Raw genomic sequence first — 22,052 nt, 5'->3', positions numbered from 1 at the left:
CTTCAGAAAGAAGATGCTTATGGCAATTTCACGTCAGCACTGTGAACTGTCTCATTATTTCTTTTTCTGGAGACATCCAGCTAATGTGTTTATTCCATAACCCAGTAACTTCTCAAGCTTTATTGCCAAAACCCCAACTGCCCTGTTCCCAGTTGCCAAAACCTCTAACTTTCACCCTTACAGCTTTCTCTGTGTTAGATAAATTGAAGTAAAATAAACTGAACTGAAAATAAAAATAACGCAAGAAATTGCTATGCTAAATATGTTCTCATGCTCATTCAAAAAAGCCTTCCATTAAAAAAAAAATCCGTCTCTCTTTCCAGAAAGATATGAAAACAAAGTGGCTTTGCAGCAGCATTTAGCACAAATTGCCATAGAATTACATTCTTTTGATTTTAGGGAATACGTATAAATCTATTTCTGATGTGGAAGAGCGAGCTGCAATACTGGCTTTTAGATTTGTTCTTACTTTATAGATGTAGTTCTTACAAATGTAACTGTAAGATGCTTAGTAATGAATTGCAGCGTTGTAGCCTCCAGGAGAAGTTCTGACTCTGACTGTATATGTGCATATGGGAGTGTGTCGTGCTTTCTCTCTCCAGATCTTAAGCACAGACCTATAGAGGCAAGACAAGCTTCTCGTACGGGCTGGGAATGAATAGGGGCTTAGCCATACTTGCTTCTCTATTGATGAACAAAATGAAAAGAAAAGCTAAGACAAAGGTATTTACAATGTTGACAAAATTACTCACTCCCAGAAGCAGGTTGCTCATTAAAATGAACTTAGTAAAAGCACAAAGACATCATTTGGTGATAATTTGCAATATTTTTCATTTAATATGTATTGAGTACAATGCCATGATGAGTGACATGTCCTTTCTTGGTGCTGCAGGGAAAGTGTTTGCACTTGAGTCCAAGAACAACTCTCAGGGTCTGGATTTAGCTGAAGCTGAGAAAGCTTGTGTTGACCTGAGTGCTCGCTTAGCAACTGCAGAAGAACTGAAAAGGGCTGTTCTGGACTGTTCTTTCACCGGCTGCACCATGGGATGGCTCGCTGGTGGCTCCACTGGGTAAGGACAATAGCATAAACCTTCTTGAGAAGTATGAATGACAGCCGTCATGTGAGTTTTCCTCCTTGACTAAAAATATTACTGGAAAACACTGGCCACATACAGCTAAATATACCGCTCCCTCCACAGAGAGAATTTTGTACAGCTAATGTTGCAGGGACACAAATATTTATCATTCTCAGGTGACATATTTCATGGATCTGAAGCGATTTCCTCTTCTTCTTTCCTTCTGAATTATGTCATTGTGGTTCCTTTCCACCTGGCCTATAGCGGGGTGCTGAGCCCTACAGAAGCTTGTAGGACACAGTGCTGGAGTATCAGAGCTCCCACTGACTCTATTAGTCTCTATTCCATAAGAAGCTCAGCAAACTGAGCTTCTTGTGGAAACCATATATCTGTCTCAGGTATTTACGCATGTCTAAATTGACAGTAGGCATGGTCAAATAGGTATGACTTTACATGTACTTAGATATGATAATGCAAAAGCGGAAGAGAGTTTGTTGAGAAAGCTCACCAGGGAGCTGTGGTGAGCTTTCACCACAGCTTTCACAGCTTTTCACATCATTCGATGCGCTGAATTGTAGTATTTGAGGTAGCTCAAGTGACTCGACATGGCAGTAGGCTGAGCTTTGCCTCGCATTACAGACAGTGTTGCAAGATGTAGTGGCCTGCCACAGCCTCTCCAGGAAGCATCGTTGCCTCCACAGAGGCCAGTTCAAAGCAGGAACATAGAAGTGCCTTGTGGGGGAAACCGCTTCCCTCTGTTGATCATAGTTTCAGGAGGCTAAAGTCAGCCTTCATAAATATTCCAGAAGTCCCGATGCCTTTCAGTGAAATTTAAGATTTTGAGGGCATATGTCCACATAGGTGCTAGCTGTGTGCCAGAAGCAGCAGAGCCCTGTCAGCATGCCACTCTGCCATGGCTGATGAGAGCTTCCCAAACTCCAGCTAACTCAGGCTCATTCCAGTCTCACACAGGTCTAGCTATGGGGCCCTGCACTGGGCCAAGCACGTACATCCCAACTTCCCAGTCTTCTCCCATATGAAAGTCTTCACAGCATGCCTCAGGTACAGGTAGACAGGTTTCGTATTTGACCAAGAGACCAAATCACAGAAAATTCAATTTAGAAAAAACAACATGGAGCAGCTGAGGGTTGACATAGAAGTCTCATGTCGCTGAAGCTGGGACCATACAGGAATTGCCTAGAAAGAACATGAGTAGATCTGAAGTTCTCTCTCTCTTGAATCTTTCCTTCATCAAGCTTACCAGCCCCAGCCTTAGCGTAATACGTACTTCCATTCCCTTGAGGTGCTTTACAAAGTTCTCATGAGTTAGAGGGTAATATCTAATCTACTATCAATGCTCAATGGTGATAAAATTTTGTTTTATCAAGATACTGTTTCCAGGTTCCCAAACTTTAGTATATTAATGGATTGTGTGACAGTTATCACTTATTTAAGCAAGCATTGGGGGGTGGTGGTGGTGGTGGTGGTGGTGTGCGTTTTTAATGATAAAATACAATTTCCAAAGGACAGAAAGTTGCTACTGTTAATGAAAGGTGATATTTAAACAACTTCAAGCAAAAGCATCTAGTTCTAGTGATCCTTTTTTTTCCAGGTGAAAAAAATTGTTTGAAAATTTATTCGTACGTACTTTTGGTTGTTAACAAATAATCCAGAAATCTCTCAGTATATAAGACAGTGATCTTAAACCCTAAAAATTTTCTTCCTAAGACAGCTGCTGGGATGTCATGCAGGCCAAAAAGTCGGGAAAACTGCATCCATCTCTAAGAAGTGCATGGCAAAGTTGTTGCACAGGTTCTTTTATACAGCCTCAGTGTTGTTAAAGTAAGGAGTGCTGATGGGTAGGAGAAGGAACAGTCCCTTTTTTTTAACCTAAGCAAGACCACCGGTTAGTCCTGAGAGATCCCCAGTTAATTACTGCAGGCACTGGAGCTACAACACTTAATAGACCAGTTGTGGACCTACAGCTGAATATCTTCAATATCAAAATTGGATACAGTGATAGTATTGTACACATCGCACCGTGGTGATATGAGATTGTACACATCATACTAATGGGAAGAAAAGGAAGATTTTTCATCCCTTCCAACATTCCGTACTCCATGCCTCCAGTAGACCTGTCAATATGGAAGTCTCTAAACTATTTGTCAGAAAGGACATTGTGGGGCCACATCAGCATGCCATTGCTGTGCAGTCACCACATCTGACCTTCACTGGAGAGCTTCACCAGAGAGAATAGTTCTTTAGAGCTGGAATTTGATACTTTCTTCTCTGGGACTATTTTACCTATGGCTGGGCAACCACCAGAATATGTGTTACTTGGTTTGATGAACTGGATATTTCTGACTCTGGGGAAAACCAGGAAAAGTATAATGCCTGGTTTCACCTCTACTGGTTTCACTCTTAGTTAATGCAGGCCTGTAGAAGGAAATAAGCAGTCAAGTGCACAGTATGCAAATGAGACAAAGTTATTCAAGTTGGACAAGCTAAAGTAGAATACAATGATTTTCAGAGGGATTTAGATGAATGGGCAAAATGATGACAAATGGAGTTCAATCATAATATGTGCAGGAGGAATATGCAGTCTGCTTGAAAATCTTTTACAGGGATCTGATTTACCTCTGTCACCCCAGAAAAGGTATGAGGACATCACTATGGGCAGCACAAAGAAAACCTCTGTCAAACTGCAGCTGTAGTGAAAACAAAGAAACAAACAAAGGAATTGCTAGAGTGCTTATGGAAGGGGATGGAGAGCATGAAAAATATATACATATATATATACACACATATATAGGTCAGTGTAACACCCTTCTTTGGATTACCATACGTATTATTGTAACCACATCTCACAAAGGGTACTAAAACAGGTTCAAAAAAGGGCTCAAGAATGATTAAAGGCATGGAAAAGCTATTAAGATAGGACTTAAAATATCTTACTAAATTAGTTAATTTTTAAAATCTATCTACAGGTACCTATTTAATACTTTGGGCATTTACTTGATAAATGGAAACATGATAGCAAGGATAAAGGATAGCCTTGTAAATAGAAAAAAACTCAATCCACACTCTCCTCAACTGATTTAACATGTAGAGGGGAAAGCAGCCTTCACAGCAAGCCCAGAAGGTTACAGAAGTAGGGAAAATTATTTCCAAAATAAAGGACTCATCACTGTTATTCATCTTGATGGACTTCCACATCTTCGAATGAGACGGCATGGCCCAGGGAGAGAAATGACCTCCCCATGTTTGCCAGGTCCAAAACCATTCAGGGCCTTACAGGTTGGATCTAAAACCTTGGATTCCTCCTAGCAGCTGACTGGCGTCCAGTGCAGATCACAAAGCTTTAGACTAATATTCTCCCATATCCTCTTGGACCGTATACATCAGAAAGGAGATGAATAGAAGGGAACGTGATAAAGTAAGTTCCTAATTTCAGGAAGAATGCAGTTTGGTTTATTTATTTGATGCCTGGAGAGTTTCCCAATCTTTCCCCTGAGGAAAAATGGATTAGACATTGGCAGGAGAAGTAAACACAAACAAACAATGTGAGCGAAGACATTATAGCATTGCAGATTTTTGGACATGCTTCAGTCGTCCTCCTACCACACAGACTTAAAACTGAACAGGAGCTCTAGCAGAGGTGTAAGGACATTTTCACCTCTAGATCAGTTTTCCAGGTTTTGCACAAGGCAGTAATTTGTTCACTTCTGATGGCTATTTCATGGTCTTAGTGAATAATTGCAATCCCACTCCTAGTAAATATATCCATCACTGTTGGCTGTTGTGTCCTTATTATTATTTTTACAGCCAAATCAGGGCCTGGAAACCTGTGGGAGTTTCTTCTGTTGCGACTGAGGCACATCACTGAGTCAGCGTGAGCATGTTGGTACTGCCTGCTCTCTGGGCTATGCCTCTTCTATGGGCAAAGAGGAGAATTCAGTCTGAAGAACTGGCCCAGTTTGGGTGGTTGTCAAATTTCTGATGACCTGTATGTTAATATGGATCCATATGTAAATATGCAAAGATTCTGAGATTATAATGAGACATCTTCTGTTGGATCCAACCAGGTTGTTGTAGCCCAGCTCATTCCAACCTACTCCTTACTGACCCACTGCAGTGACCATTGCCTCCTCAGGTGTGCTGGTAGAGGTGCTCATTTCTTGTCTGTTTTAAGTCAGAAGTGAAGAGGGTGGGCAACCAGCTACTAGTTAGGGTGTTAAAAGCCATTGTTCTGCAGAGAGCGATGCTGGTGGAAGAAGACACCAATCTGCTGGTGGAGATGCTCACTTTGCGTTCTCTAAATCACTGCAGTCCCTGCAAAGCGGGCTAGCCCAAGCAGCAGGTCTTGACAAATATGATTAACTTCAACTGATGCAGGATGGAAATTGCTTAAACAAATATTTCCCTGTCAGCAGACCCAAAGAGATGATAAACTTGGTAGTGCTGTGGTTTGAGAAGCCTCAAACAGAACCTCTTTCACAGACACAAGGGGATGTTTTTGTCTTCCACTTTCAGTTGTTCTGACCAAACCAATTCAGAGTTTAGGGCTGTCTCTGGCAAGCCCGAGGGCTTGGAAACTTTTAGAGATGAGCCACTGGCAAATAGATAGGGGTAAGAGGATGAGGGGTAACTTCTTCCAGCAGCCCAGAAGTAAACCATTTAAAAGTCAGTCCTGAAATGTGTAACTTATGAAGCATTACACATTGTTACATTTCAGGAAATGAAATGTCGTTAGGCAGGTCTCATTTGTCAGATAAACCCTAATAGCTATTTATACTAAAACGACACTCATGACTTATTTGCATGTCAGACAAGTGAGTCAGTAAAACCAGCAAGCGATCTGCCAGAATATAAATAAAAAAAGGTGGCAGAGCTCTTTGAAGGGCTCTCACTGCTATCTTTTGAATTCAATTGTCATACTGGAAAACCCTGTGACAAGTCCTCCAGCACTGGGCAACGTGCCCTGTAGGGTCTTATTTTCATTTCTGGGTTTTTTGAAATTTGGAAAATGAACATGACGCAATTTTTCTTGGGATCAGCCCTGCTAATTGTGCACAGAGTACTAGAAAGCAGCTATTGGTTTTAGAAATTGTAAACATCCTCAGCAGCTTGTATTAAGGTATTTGTAGCAAATTTACTCATTTCCATCACTTTTCTAGGACTGAAAAGCTCTCCTATTCCCTATTCTGTTCCTTATTTGTCTACAAAAGGATGAAGCCGTATATCCTTTCTATAAGGGCTTTGAAGCTCTGCATAGACTTTCCATTCTATAATGAAGCTTCTGCAGGGTGTCAACCTGTTCCTTTGCATGAAATTGCCCTGGGCTGGTTCCTACCCAGTCCCTGGAGGATTTCTCTTGGAGGGGCTAGCTCTGGAGTGAGCAAGCACAGTCAGCTAGAATAAGCCTTGCTGTGGGAGTCAGAAGACTGGGGTTCTTTTCTTGGCTGACCACAGACCAGATGTTTGCTGCTAGGAAAATTACTTCATCTCTATTTTTCCTTCCTTTTGTTAGCTCTTCGGGTTTTGCACTGACTCCTGTTGAATGCTTCTACAGTCTCCAACACAACAGGGCCCTCACTGCAGATGACACCAGTGGGAAATGTAATAATAAGACTCAGAAATGACATTTCACAAGACTACCTACTTCTTTTTCTGCCTACTGCATGGGACTTGCCCAGCACCTGGCACGAGGGTAATAACAACACATTTCTTGGGAGAGAAAAAAGCAATATCCAAGGAATGAAATAAGGGTCAGCCGCTAACCCTTGCCAGTCCTCTCATCTCTCTGTGTAAATCCTTGGACTTGTGGGCCCCGTGAAATTTATCTAGGTGTACATGCTATAACAGGCCCTCTTGCTTATTTGTGGAGAAGCAGTCCTAATGATATGTCAGTTTGGCAAGCTCTCTGTTTTATTTCAAGGCTGTGCTCTGCTGCCTGATGATAATGCATAAGAGTTTGCTCCCAGACATGTATATGAGGTAGGTCAATTAATTCCCTTCAAGAGAAAAATCCAGACATAGCTGACAGGATGTGGTCCAATTCAAAATGCTAAAATTGCTTATGAAACTGTCTGAGGAGGTCTTGCATTCTGAAATGCCTTCATGTCACAAACTCTAGTCCCACAGCTGGTGTCACGCTCTGCTAGAAGATGACTTTGTCTTCTCGCTGTTTCTCGTCAATCAGCTCAGAAAGTCTCATACAGAGAAAAAACAAAGTAATTGTGTTCCAGGAATAGGGATTTCTGCATGAAGCTCAGTCAAGAGACTTTAACGTATGGACGTGTCCAGTTTACTCCAAGGAATGATATCACTGAGCAACGTGGACGTGAGCCACTTTGCATCAGCTTTGAGGGAGATGTGAATCTTTTCTTGGCACAAACTGGGAGAACGGCATGGGCAAAGTATGGCAGCCATGGTTCTTGTAAAAGAGACAGGAAAAGCATCATACAAAGGAAAATACATTTTTGATGTATTTTCCACGACAAGCCCCCAAAACACCATCTACTAAACTGTAGTATGACAGTCCTCAGAGTAGCCACTTCCTTAACCGGGACTCACACTTCTAAATTTTATTTTTACTGTGAGGGTTTTTTTTTAACAAACGTTGAGGGCTTTAGCAAAATTTCAGCAAACTTTGGCACAAAAGGTAGGGGTATACCACTGAAATTAGTTAAAGCCAGAAGGTTAGAACTAATTGTTAAGACCAAGGATAATCGCAATATTGAACAGGAAGGTAAGCCTGGCTTCAGAGACGGAGTAACAGAAGTGGGGTGCAATGTAACAGCATTACATGAAGTCTCATAGGAATTTCTGCCTTAATCCAGTATTTCAGCTGGGGAAGGCAGAGCAGGAGAAAGAGCTGGGTGTAGTCACACAGCACAGGACGGCAGTGAGCCTGTCGTAGAACAAAATAACTCACATAAAAATTGTGAAAAAAGGAAATGCAGTCCTCCTAAAAGACATCCAACATCTCTTCCAGGAGAGAGAGGGCAGGACTGAAGGGCTCGAACGAGGCACTGGTGAGACACCACCTAAACCAGTGCGATGTAATTCTTGGCGTCCAGGCTCAGAAAGGATAAACTCAGACTGGGATCGGTCTAAGAAAGCACCTCTCTTATCAGAAGTGATTAAAGGTGATCAGTTTGTTTAGCCTCGCGAAATGAGGACAGAAAGGGGATATGCTTTCTCTTAGCAAATGCACCAGAGCGACTAATACCAGGATTTTAACTTGCCAGTTATTTCTAATGAGGTTGATTTTCTAATATTCAAAAGAACTTCACATATTTTGCCCTTTCTTAAGAATCTCTGTAATGTTTGGTCCTATTTGAAAGCCTTTTGTCTGAGAATGGAGCTTCTTTGTAAATTAATAGCATTCAGCAAATATTTTTGTATTTTTTTTTTAAACCCTTTGGTAACTAATCAATAACATCTGTAGTGAAAGCCATGGATTAAACTGGAGCCCATAAAATTAAATTGGGTAAAACCAACCTTCCAGTGACACTTGACGTGTCTTTGAGCACCCAAGTAGTCCAGGCCAGGAAGCAACACGGTTCTCCTGGTTCTCCTCTACATGCACAAAGAATGCTCAAATTATATGTACGTAGCGATGTTATAGTAAAATGGCTATATAAAATCTTTCATACTAGGCTACAGTATGAAAATCTGCATGAATGGGCCATATTTATTTAATGAACAGAGGCCTTACTATTTCAGTAGTCATATGTACAATTTTAAGCACAAAAGGCTGCATTTTGATGTATATTTTTAAGAATCTGAAGGATATTGGTTCTGCCTTGGTAAGACCTCCTTTTGACATTTCCAGTGGCAGTATTGCTGTTGGAATGTCTTCATGTCACACTTAGCAGCTGCTTTCTTTGGGTCACATCCAGCCAAAATTAGCCTCTATAGTTCCCAGTCAATGGGCTTTCCACAGCCCACCTGTGCTCCCCTTCATGACTTTTCAGGGAAATTTTCTTCCCTTCGGTAATCGTGAACATGTCATTTATATTTTATTTCTCATCAGAGCCAGCTTTATGATTTGCAGTTTCCCAAACTACAGAAGGGAAAGACTAAGAATAAAAATCCTCTAGTTTGGCTTCCAGACTACTGATTTTTTTTCTCTCACCTAGTTACTGAAACACAAGTGGCAAAGCTGACCCATGAAAAAAATTAGCACAGGATGTTGAAGATTTATCTTGACTAAGAAAAGTGATGAAGTTTTTAACTTTCTAATTAGGGGAAGGTCTGATATAGTTGAATCATGTTATGAACCAGACTTTCACAGTGCCTCAGCTAACACGTTGCTGATGATGTTCTTCTGAGCTGAATGTATTCATATGCAAGTTCATACTACTATGAATAAATGTCATAAGACCATTCTGACTCAGTTCAGTGAATTTATTGACTAAGACTGCAAAACTTACAATCAATTGGCAGATACAGTAGTGACTACAAAACATCCCAATCCCACCTACTGGTTTCTGTGCTGATGGATCACACTATGTCATATAAACTCAGCTGTTAACTCCATATGTTTTAAATTGGGTTTACTGAAAAATTCTTAAGTAAGTATTACAAAATTGCTATGTAATTATCTTAGAAAGCAGAAGTGGATACCAGTGGACACTACTATAAACAAAATTTATAATTTATATATAAACTTTATGTGTTTATTATATATATCTTTATTATGGATGCATACATACAATATAAAAAATTAGGTATCATTACTATAGCTGGAGTATATCATTATGATGTATTTAATAATATATATTACATAATGGCATATTATGGCATATTGTCAAATAAATACTATTCGTGCCAGCTTTTCTGCTATTTCCTTCTTCGAACAGAGGAATTAGAAGTGCAAAATATATCAATTACTCACTGGTTACATAATAGATTAGAAAAAATTTAACCAGTGCAAGAGTAAGTGGAAGGTTTCTAGGAATTCTGGTTCATACCATATTGTGCTATCTATTAAATATTCTCCTCGTGTGCGCACATGATAAATGCAATATCTGAGTCAGGGCACAAGGAAACAATGATCAGCTTGGCCAACCTCTGGTCTTTCTTTCGGGGTAGGTACAGAGGAGGGACTGTTAGTTGTTCTTAGTTGGATGAATCATATCGTACAGCAGGAATTAACATGACATTCAACACAGTGCAGGGTCTCCGTGGTCTCTTGTTTTCTCACTTGAGAGGAGAAGAGGCATTGTGAAGCAGGTAGCTTATAGGCTGGGTAGCAGTGGACTAAGAAGATTCCTAGTAGTTTTTGGCTTGGCTTGTCAAGGAACCAAAGGAGACACCATCAGGCACCCTCCCAGTAGGGGCTGTTGTCAACATCACTAAACCCCCTCCTTTCCCAACTATATTTTTAGCTTACTGATAGTATAGGGTACTTATATGGTCCATAGTGATAGTGTGTGTGACTGATTTTTATGGTGTGATTGTGAGTTCGTGGCTGTGTAAGAGTAATTTTCAGGGATGCATGGATGTTTCAAGCAGATGTGTATTAAATATAGAAGATCATTATGGGTGATCTGCAGTCTGAACTCAGTATGTTTCTTCTGAGCATGTCTACTTTCGTAAGAGATCTCCACAGAAGGAAAAATAAAATTGCATCTATTTCTTAAATACAAGATACAAAAATCATGTGTTACATTGCTCTAAGCATCAGATTACAATGCATGCTAAGATGAGTAATGAGCAAGTCTATTTAAGTTCAGTTATTACACGAAAGTAGCAATAAACAGAATTAAAGTTCCCTGCATGACTACATTCTTCTAAATGGCTGGGTAGGCGGATGTATCCCTAAAAAAAAGTATAAAGTTTATGGCATTCTCTCAACCATGGTGCATGCCCCAGTGCAACAATTCACAAGAGTAAAGAAACAAACCGGGCGACCCATTTCCACAACCTCTCAGCGGGGTGCTGGAAAGAGTAGGAAAAATGTATGATTTTTTGCCTCTTATGGCAGTGCTACTGCTGCTGAAGAAATTTTAAAATATGTTCAATTCTGAATTGATAGCCATTTTTCAGTCCTCAAATGAAAAATGTAACAACGTGAGAAGCACCAAAACCTACCTTTTAGAACTGAGACAAAAGTGTACCTATGTATTTAATCTATAATTATAGATGAGAACCTAGCATTTTAGGATTTAGGGAAACATACACCCACCCTCAAGAGCTCAGAGAAAAGAGGCTGTTATCAAATATTTTTAGTCACACCTGGAGTCCTACTGACTGCAGAGAGACTATTTCCATGCCAAAGGTGTTGCAGGTCTGATCATTAGACCCACTGCTGAGAAATGCTGGGCACTCTTGAAGCTCCTTTCAGAAGCAATAATAACAGCTTACAGAAGATGTTTAAAGCTTGCAGGATTGAGCTCATGGTAGGAAATTACTGGCAGAGAAGGAGGAATGGGAGAAATGAAAGGGATTTTTCTTTTTTTTTCCTATTTTTTGTATGCTTACAAGACGACTTCTTTCATCTCAGAAGAACTACATTAGAACGTTCGCAATTTTAATCAAATCAATTTGAACATGACAAAAATCCAAATGAAAGTCCTAAGTAAAAGATTAACCAGGGTCTGGTCTGTTGTAGGAAAAAAAGAAATAGACAGGAAGAGAAATTTTTAAACTTCATGTAGGAAAAAAGTTTAGTGAGAAATAAATTTTTAAAATCTTAATGTCATTTAAAGTCTTTCTTTGCGTATAATGTTCAAACTATATGCAAGATACACCTTTGTCAATTTGGACTCATTGGATAGCAGCTAAGAAATGCTCTTAAAACTATTTAACTAACCAATATATTCTATAAACTACAAACTCGTAATTCATTGTACAATATTTGAAAAAAAAAGTAAGAAAAACTTGCTCTTCAAGGACAAAATCTTACATGTGAGCCAGATATTCTTTTTTGGAGATGACCTGAATATACCAAGGATGTGTCACCCACAGATAACTTTTTAGCCTCCTGGAGAAATGATAAAGACATTACAGTGCTTTGGGCAGAAGCAAAATATATTGGCTAGAAATTGGAATTAGAAATCAGAAAATTCAAGGTAAGATTTTTCAAAAGTGGCTTCCAAGTTATCAGGAATTTTCTTCCTTGCTTGAGCAGAGAAAAGAATGTAGCCTGATTTTCAGACACCAGAATTTTATGATGGCAACAATCTTCAAAACTGGTTTGGTTTGGGTTTTTTTTGTTTTTCTGTTGTTTTTTTTTTTTTTTTAAGAGATTCTGAAGTCTTAAGTACACAGTTACAAGCAACAGGCACAAAGTTTTAAAGACATGTCAGTGTCTGTCTGCTCAGTGTTGCAAGGCATAACTTATCCAGGTGCCCAAGTGAGTGAGTAATTGTTGGAAAGATTAAGGTTGGTAAGTCCCTTTTTGAAGGGAGGCATAACTGGTTCATTCACTTAGGCCTTGTAAGACCGAGGGGAACAATATGTGAATACACACAAGAATTTTGTAATTGATGGCCTGATCCTCCCAGTCATCTGAACTCACCTGAGCAGATCGAGTCGCTTTTGCCCAGGTGCCTGATTACTTAGAGGACTCAAACTTTAAATGCATTAAATTCTAAGAGAGCTTGATTTTAAATTTGTGGGGACAATATTGTCCTTCAAGTGACCCACCAAAAAAAATCAACGGGTGTTTTCCTTACAAAATAAACACATTTGATATGAAATCATAAAGGGGCTTTCAGTAGGGGATGACATCATGTCGTTTTCCAGAGCAGAAGTGTGGTAGGAACCATTCTGGTATGTATGCGTGACCACCGCCATATGGCTTGTTTCATGTTGCTTTTGTTTGTTTACCTTAAGAGAACGTTAAAGTTGCATATTTAACTGCTCAAAAGCTAACGCATGCCAGAATGAAGATTGTCTGTGCAATCATAATTCAGCCCGCTTGTGTAAATCAATTATTATGTAGTACTTAACTGCATGATCAAATACTGGGTTTCCACTGGATCTTTTCCACGTTCAGTGAATGGGCAGTTAGTCAACATTTACTTTATTCCCCAAATTGAGTGCAGAACTGATGGCACAATTAGTTCAACCGTTGCACAATACAAAATGACAAATTTCCTCCACTGGAAGGATTCCTCTGTGGAAAGCGTTTTTGTCTTGCTTTCACTAGAATAGCTGACCCTGCAACACTTCTGCAAACCTGCTGTCCACGAAAAATAAAACCCACACCATCAATATCCAGCTGCAAAAATTTGGGCTGAATTCACTTTCCCAGCCTTTGTAACCTTCAGAGTAACAGTAAAACCAGTGTTTTCTACAACAAACTGTTTTCTATTTGTTAGTTTTAAGCAGCCAGTACAGCTGAGGGAAGAGATAATTAGTAATCTCTTCCTTCATGTTCAGCATCTGCGGAGTTGTAAAACCAAATACAGATTTATTACCTTTGTTCAAGCCTATGAAAGGCAACAGGATGGATTAGGTACTGCTGAGTACCAAACCAGAAGAAACGGAATTTACACAAAGGTGTGGAATTACTGTTAAAAAAAAAAAGATAGCAGTTTTTCTTCCAAGAAATCAAGATGAATTTTCTGGTCTTGCCTGTGTTAGCTTTTGGGCAGTTAAACATGCAAACTTAATGGTCTTTTATTGTAAAATGCTAATGATTTAGAATCTTTCAGACCAAATCTTGAGTTTTCTATTAATTTTTATCCAGGTGCCATTGGTGGGAATCTGTATTGCTGGAATGTGAGAACAGAATGTGGCCTTAAATACTCTGGGACTTGGTCTGATGTTTAGAAGTATTACAGAATATAATAAGATAAGCATTCTTTATTGCTTCCTATGCCTTGAACTGATCTACAGCAAACTTTTTTTTTTTCATAGATCTTCCCACACTAATGCCTTGTGTGCCAACTCTTAGACAGTTAAGCTGAGGCTAAAGCCTGACTACTGTGATAAAAGATCTCCAAATTTCACCTGCATGTACAACTCCAGAAGATTTCTGATTATTTTTTTCTTCTTCTTCTTTATTTTAGGACAATTATATGCAGAAAGACGGGCAGCAAACAGCAGAGCGTGAAAGCCATTGATGTTAAAATTGAAACCGATCCCTTTGTGAATGACCAATATGATGCTTTTTGTGTAAAGGATGAAGGTCAGCACTGATGTACTATTGAAATAATGCACAGTCATCGCTGTCTCGCAACATTAACAGTTTTGCCTTCAATTTTTCTACTGCTGAGAGGCAAAGAGGGAATGTTAAAGAATAAATCTTTATAGTAATCGCCCGCTAAATGAGCCAACTGCTGCAAAGACATTGGTTGCAGGAAATTAATTGCATTATCTTTTGTCTTTGATGCAGTTTAGCAAGTTCAAACAGCACTACTGATCTGGAAGAACCCATTTTGGTGTTCACAGAACATACTTTATGGAAAACAATATATCTGGCACCAATATAACCGAGATGCCTGAAGCATCTCCCACATATAGCACTGTAACTGAATGTAACTAAGAAAGCTGGCTTCCAGCCGCAAAACACCACGCTGTTGCATATCTATTGGTATACAACACCTGTATGCAAATAACTTCATTTCCCCCATTTCATTTTTGTTTTGCTTTGTTTTGGTCTACAAGTGTAGACCAGCCTGCTAGGGACTGTGATATACCATGGATGATTCTGAAAACGCAATTATTTCCGATTTAAGTTGATGCTTAAACTTTTTGATATCCAAATGCCAGAACCCAAAAGCAAAGACGGATTCTGAAGGCAAAAAGTAAATTGTTACTGATAGGCAGGATTCTGTGGAGAAGTTTGGGAACCCCTGAAACAGATTGTTGATGCCCGCGGTGAAGTTTTGCATCTCATTTCCAAGAAAAGCAGGGGCAAACAGATGGCATTTACTGAGAAACAATAAGTTCACAACACAGGGGGTGGCATTTTGCTAGACAGTCAGTGGCATGAGTGGGAATGAAAATATAGTTGAAGTGAAATGTGGCGGAGGTGACGCGTATTTGCTGTGCACCCAGTCATTCAAAAATCGCCGCGTTTGACTGACCATCCTCTCAAGCAACCCTCGTGGTACCAACTCCAGGCTCCGTGCTGCTGTGAGCGATGCCAGCTCCGTCACCCAGTTGCCAATGTTGTCACACAAGCACCTTTGTGCTTTCTTCCATGCTGCCCCTCACATATAGGAGCAGCTCCCTGTAAACATCGGCAAAACTCTCTCATTGTCTTTCTTCAAATCTCTCTTTTGTCATCATCTCCCCACCCCCCCACTCCCCCCTCGAGAAAAACCTTGCGGTGGGTGGGGTGGGACAGCTGTGGGACGCTGAAATCATTGTGGCTCTGGGCACTATTGTTCCATTGTGCCCCCCTGTCTGTCTCCACCTGCTGCGCCTGAGCTTACACGTAGATGCTGGATCTCGGGGAAGGAACCGTGTTTGCCTTTTGCATTTGGTTACTGCGCGTGGTGAAGGGGCAGTAAAGGCGAAGATAAGGACACAGGCTGACAATGCCTGTTGGAAAGGAGTACTGTCTAGAACTCAGAAACTGCATAGTTGAAACACGTGGGAAAATTAGGATCATTTGCAAAGACGAGGCAATTTGTGAACGACTTATTTTTGTACAAGGCAGAGTGTTTCCTGATGAGGGAACAGGATGATTGTGCCAATACACTCACCAAATAGTACTTACACACAGAAACATCTCTGGATGACAATGAGGTCCCCTCTTTTTCGAATATCTAAAAAAATTTGGGTGCGGAGTCGATGCTTGAATAGAAAGGCTTGAGCAAGGTTGTGTGGCAAGGAGATGAGTCTGTAGTTGGCATGAAAAGAAAAGCCTAGAAAGGAAATAGCTTTAACATACAAGCGTAACACACAAGCGACACACAAGCCAGTCCAAAGCAGATGACTGATGAGAGAACATCCTACACCTCAGGGATGCCACTTCCATTTTTGGGACATAAATATCCAGTAGGAAGCAATAACAGCAAACCCCGCACCACAGCCTCAGGCACAGCATGTCTGTCCTGCTGTTTTGTACACATGGCTAATAACTGCACGTCTAAGATACGATTAATGAATTGTTTCTTAGTTGAAACCTCCCGAGTATTTTTTTTTCTTTCAGAAAAGTGGACATTGCCTTTAATTGATACAATTTCAATTATAATACAGTAATATATTAGTATTAAGACCTGTATATTGAAATAAAGTACAAAAAGCAAGTTCTATTGCCCTGCCAAAAGTGATAAATCCCAGGTTTCTTACACTGAGGCCAGTGTCCCCACACACAATAACCGCAAGCTTTTTCATTTCTTCCATGTCCGCGCAACCAATAATCTGCAGTCCCATACGAAATTCATCTGGTTCTTTCTCCATTTTTTCTTAACCTCACCCTCTACCCATCATCTCCCCACTTTCAGGGCACTGTCAGCTCCTTGCTGGGTCTGGGCACGGCTGGTTGGGCAGGGGCCACATGTGCTGTGGCTGCCTTAGAGGTATGAATATGCTGGTTTTTTTCCACCTGTATGGAATACGGATCGGCTGGCCAGCACCACTTGTGGGAATGAGTAAAATCAGAGTCCTACCTATGCCCATCCCAATGGAAAAGATGCCTGGCTTTGTCTCTTTCCTCTTTTAAACTTGTCTTACCAAAATGAGCAGGCACTTACCAGCAGCTTTCCCTCTTTGCCACACTTGGCTAAAATCAGCCAAAGGCTCAGCCAGGCTGGAAGGCTGAGGATGGACAGAGGGAACAGTCACATCAGCCGTCTTCCAAAACTAAGTTGGCGGTAGTAACTCTTCACAACTCTATTTTCATTTCTTAGGGTTGTTGCTAGGGGCATCTCGAACCACCATGAAACTTCTAGTACAAACCATCAAAAAATTCCCTTCTTAGGCCTTGATTTATAATTAACCTTCACTCAATTAACATTTAGCACATGAATGAGCTCAGTCGAGTTCCTTAAGCATACACCTCAGCGTGCCTCGACAGCCAGGGCAGCGGCCAGATGCTAGCGAGAGCTCTGGGCGTGCTTACGGGATCAGGCTTTTACAAATCAAAATCCTGAAGGGAGAGATACCTTTTTTTTTTTTTCTTTCTCTTTCTCTTTTATGCTTCTGAAATGGATTTTGTTCTGTACACACAGAGGAATCACAGCAATCTTTGATACTAAGAGTTATGTTTTAGAGGGAATTGGTACTAAGAGTTATGTGTAACAGGGAAAGATGTAGCTGTAATGTTTTATGAATGCTGTGAGAGTAGCTGCAGTTTTTGCAGTACAGAGAAATGTGTCTTCTCAGTTCCTTGTAAACAAATGTTTTATGCAGCCATTAGAGTCAGGAAGACAACTCCGTACCAGCTCAGGATCTACTGAGATCAGGCAGTTTCTCTCTTAGCCTTGAGTGCCAAAAATTTCCTAAAAATTTATTAGATTCTGTCTCTTCTGAAAATACCACTGGAGTACCCCACTAAGTCAGATCTGGCCCGCAGAGTGAGTATTTATTCACTACCAAAGCTCATAAGGAATTGCCTCAAAGTATAAAAGAGATAAGGCAAGAAAAACAGAAAGCTGTAATTTTTCCTACCAGTCTTATTCTTTTGTAGGACCACATACCGTTCAATTTCGTATGTATATAATCCTCCCGGTTCCCTTTCTTGTATTTTTTTAAAATGCAACAAAGGAAAGATCTCTTTGTTAATAGCTCTCGAGTTTTACTGGTTCTTTCTTTTGGTGACCCATTGATATTTACAGGCAACAAGTAAGATCTCTATTCCATAAGGCTTTGATTTGCTGCCACCATAGAAAAACTAAACAGGCAGCAACTTGTAGTAGCGTACAGCGTAAATGCAAATCAAACTTTGTTAAACATGACTGCTGGCTCCAGATACCCATCAGAGCTTGATGGCTTATGTACATATATCGGTTTTCAGCAGTAAGAAAAAAAGAAAATTGTGTGTTCTTTACAGCAAATATATTAAATGCACGTTACAAGAGCAATCAAACTGCAATTTGCTTTATGTAGTATTTGAACCGTTTTTTTTGTATTTGTCATGCTTTGCTGTAAGCTTTTCATTTTTTTCATTGCTACAGCTTTCTTTTCCAGAGCTTTGCATATAACTGACGGTGAATTTCCAGCTACCTGGTGGTGTCATTTAAACTAATAAATTCTTACAAGCCCTATCTGATGGAAAAGGTATTGGCATCCTAACATTGGTAGCCTACAAGCAGCACTTACATTGGCTATGATTGAGTTTTGGTTCTTTGTACTGTATTTATACTCAGTATTTTTATCCAAAAAGAAAAATTCCGTATACTTTAGTGTCTCAGCAATCAAGAAGAAAAACAAACATCCACACTCATCTTTCACTGAGGGCTGAGCATTAAGGGTTGCGTTTTCCAATTTCTTAACGATGAGATGACATCCTATAAATTCCAGTGGTCTCTCTGGAAAAACTCCACTGAATTGGGCGGTTGTAGCAGGGGATGTTTTACGTCAAAGAGGATGTTTCATGTCAGCTTTTAGAGCATGGTACACAGTTAAAGTAGTAATTGTAGATAATCAGATTTCAGTAGATTCCCAGTTCTGCCAGGTGGTGTGGAAGCTGAAGTCTGCATCTTTTTTGAGTTGATTTTTTTTTTGCATTGATCTTAGTCTGTCCGTTCTGTAGACAGTATTTTATGAAGGCGTCTCAAAAAAGTCTTCGCAAACTGATGAGATGCTTGTAGTTTAAATCAAGAAGATGCTTCTGGAGGAATCTGAATTGGGAAGAAGGGGTGCTGTGTTCTTAAAGTGACTTGTGTCAACTCTCTGCCAGAAATCACCTGTCACAAACTCCTTTCCACACATGGTTTGGAGTTGAAGTTACTCTTCAGAGGGGCCATAGTTCCTAAAAGCCAATCGTGACTGAATGTGCTAGCTCAATTAACAAGAGGCGTCTTCAGTCCCTTGTAAAAAATAATTACTGAGTCTCTAAGAGGTCTGTAACCAGAGTCACTACTAGCCCTAACGTATCTATACTCAACACTTGTATCTTTGCTGTGCTGCTTATTCCCATTCAGTTGTCAGATGTTGGCTCTATGCTGATTTCTACACATGTATATTGACTTCTTTATTGACTGCGGTGGTGATTTTCACTCCAGGAGACAGTCTGTGCCAAATTACCGCTGACATGAGGATCTTCTCTGTACTTCAACATCACATTATATCTGTTCTGTGCTGTCTTGCAGTGTAACCCAATCCATCCTTGCTTGCTGGAGGTCAGCTATCAATGTGTGGAGCCCTGTTAAGTGTTTGACCTCACTGTCGATATGTGGCAAACTCAGGAAGGGCCACGATGTCCAGAACCAGATTCCGAGTTTCCAGGTTTGAGATGTGATCCCTCACACCAGCACGCAGAGCATGGGATCTGCTGGATGGGGCCCAAGTATCCAGCAATTCTACTGGGAAGCATGTATTGGGCTCATTTTTTAACAAGAAAATATGCTGGTTTATGGGAGGATAGGTGAGGGGGAAAGCAGTAGTCCAGATGGAGAGTTCAGCAATGGAGCAGCCCAGTCCTCATCTACCAGCATCACCACTCCAGGCAACCCCTGTGGTCACCTTAACAAAGAGCACTGCTGTTCCTCTACATGATGAGCTGCTGCCAACACACCCTCTGTCACGCTTTGTGGCCCAAATCTGCCTTCTCTCTTCCAGCGAGAAAATGGCCTGAATGCCAGCACTGAGCACAAGCTGTTGTTCCAAACAAGCCCATGCTTTGCCAGCTCCTGGTCCAAAGGCTGCAGACAGAAACCTGAAGCCTGTCCCCAGAAGTGGCTCAGTTTGATGAGCTGCTGTGCCAGTGGCACTTCTGTACGTCTACCAGAAAGAACAGGTTTGGCAAAGGGCTGAGCAGGAATTGCCATAGCAACGGAGAGTGCAGCAGGACGAGGAGCCGTAAGATGCTGCAACCTGGAAAATTCCTGTACATCTTACACAGGAGGGGACAGCAGCAAAATGGATGTAGGAACTTGAGTATGTCTTTGCAGGGTATCAGCTTTCGCTCACGCTTGTCCATACTGTCACTCAATATCCTCTGCAGCAAAGACATGACGTTACAAAGTCTCATATGAGAGACAAAAGTTCCCTATACAGTGTTCATCCATGGACATCTTTAAAATCTCTGCTTTTCTTTCTATCCACACATCAGCCAGATCTCTCTTTCAGGATCTCACAGTTCTCTGTTACCACGTCTGCTGCTAAATTTTACACTAAAGCTCCCTTCAGCTTTTTTCTTTCCTGGAAGGTTATAATGTGCTTTTTGAATGTGTTTGCCATATTTAACAAATGTAAGTGTTACTTTTCTACTTTCTCTGGCCACAGGATTAAGAAGCAAGGCTTTGTAGATAAGAATACCCTCTGACATATAATTGTCCCATACAGCCTTGGGATCAATACTGCCCTCAGAGTAGATACACAGCTCCCGTTTGTGCTGGTGGAAGTAGCTACATAAATAAAGTACATGAAATGCAAGGGTCTGTAGCCTTCCTATGAAGCAATAAAATATTTTTTTATTCCTTTCATCCACATCAATCTCTATTCATCCGACCAGTTCACAGGAAAGGCATTAGCTGCTAACTGCTCCTCACTTCCTCGGATGCCAAACCTCCATAAGACTGTACATAAACTGAGCTTTGTGTAGCCTCAAGAGCTTGTTTTTTCTGTCAGAGTGTGTGTGCATAGCTCCCACTAACTTCTGAAGGTGTTAGACAGTATATATGTATGTGTACAGTACGGAGAATAGACTTCAAAGCTTTGCCTTCAGTAGCATGTCCCTTAAATTAGTGGCAGATGTTTTTCAGCGTACCCAGTTGAGAAGTGGTTAGCCAGGTCTATCAGACAATTTCTAAAAGCCTGATCCAAAAGGACTTTCACAGACTGTGGATGTTTATCGTGGGATGTTCATGTCACCAAGAGGTAAACAACTGGCAACATAAATACATCGTATTCCTAAGTAAACATGTATTTACCTATGCCTGGGTCAGAAGTGGGTAGATGATGGGAAAAGCTGCAGCTGGGACTCACAAGGATCTTGCAGGATGCCCCCTGGGCAAATGCAGGAAAGTAGGTTGAAAAAAGCTTTTCTGGCAAAAAAATTTTACCCATTGAAAACCCTGGATGTGAATTGGTGTCAATGACAACGTTGTTTATAAGATCTTGTGCTGATGCTGTCCTAAAAGTAGACTCTAGCAAAGTAGCAGGGATGCTCCCTGAAGATGTTTCTCCTTTTGCATGTTTAGGAGCATAGTCTTGGAGGTCACTTCTTCAGCTTCCAAGGGACGTAATCTTTGCTTAGCCAGCTAAGTAGTTAGGTTTTTGTACAAAGGCAAACTGTTTCAACAGGACAGATCATTGCTAGAACACAAACCTAGCCCTGAGTTTCCCTTATGCCACATAATTACCAGAACTCCTGAGCTGTTACCTATTTAGCCTTTTAATTTTTGGTTGTTCTGTATCAGGACAAGAGCAGGTTTTGAATCTTCAGTTACTTTGGCAACTGGAACAATTGTTTTTTTCTTCCACAATCAATAAGGGCTCTAGAACCATTGGAAAAAATCCCAGATTTGAGAAAGAATATAGAAGTGTTTATTTGTACCAACACTGCACACTTTGTCCATTGGGTTTCTCGTTAATGTCGTGTTCTTGCATTATAGGCTTTTTGTTTGTTTGTTTTGTTTTTTCTGTAACCAAGAGATGTCCATTCCAAAAGGCACTGTAAAAACTCTGGAGGAAAAGGTGACATGGCAAACCCCTCTTGAAGAGCACTTGTGAGAGAGGAAGACTTTTGAGAGAAGAGAAACCGCAATGTCTAGAAGTGGTCTAAAAGATCTTGACCCATCTTGTTAACAATAGCCAAGATTCTTCAAGCCTGAAAAAGAGAGTTAAAATTCAGTTTACACTGGTATTGGCGGCTGTCTCTCTGCCTCCTCTCTGTAC

The 22,052-nt window shown here is 40.6% G+C and overlaps 1 protein-coding gene across 1 annotated transcript in view; it reads left to right on the top strand.

Annotated features, from left to right (window-relative positions):
- SUSD5 (sushi domain containing 5) overlaps nucleotides 1–22,052 on the top strand; it is a 41,975-nt gene that overhangs the window by 7,669 nt on the left and 12,254 nt on the right. Inside the window, exons 2-3 of the mRNA XM_074573486.1 lie at nucleotides 893–1,070; nucleotides 14,108–14,226. Coding sequence (XP_074429587.1) covers nucleotides 893–1,070; nucleotides 14,108–14,226 — 297 coding nt within the window. The remainder of the gene's footprint in view (nucleotides 1–892; nucleotides 1,071–14,107; nucleotides 14,227–22,052) is intronic.

This window comes from Larus michahellis, chromosome 2 (assembly GCF_964199755.1).
Source record: "Larus michahellis chromosome 2, bLarMic1.1, whole genome shotgun sequence".
NCBI classification, from domain to species: Eukaryota; Metazoa; Chordata; class Aves; order Charadriiformes; family Laridae; genus Larus; species Larus michahellis.
The sequence above is the reverse complement of the archived record's forward strand: the minus strand, read 5'-3'. Positions and strand labels throughout refer to the sequence as shown.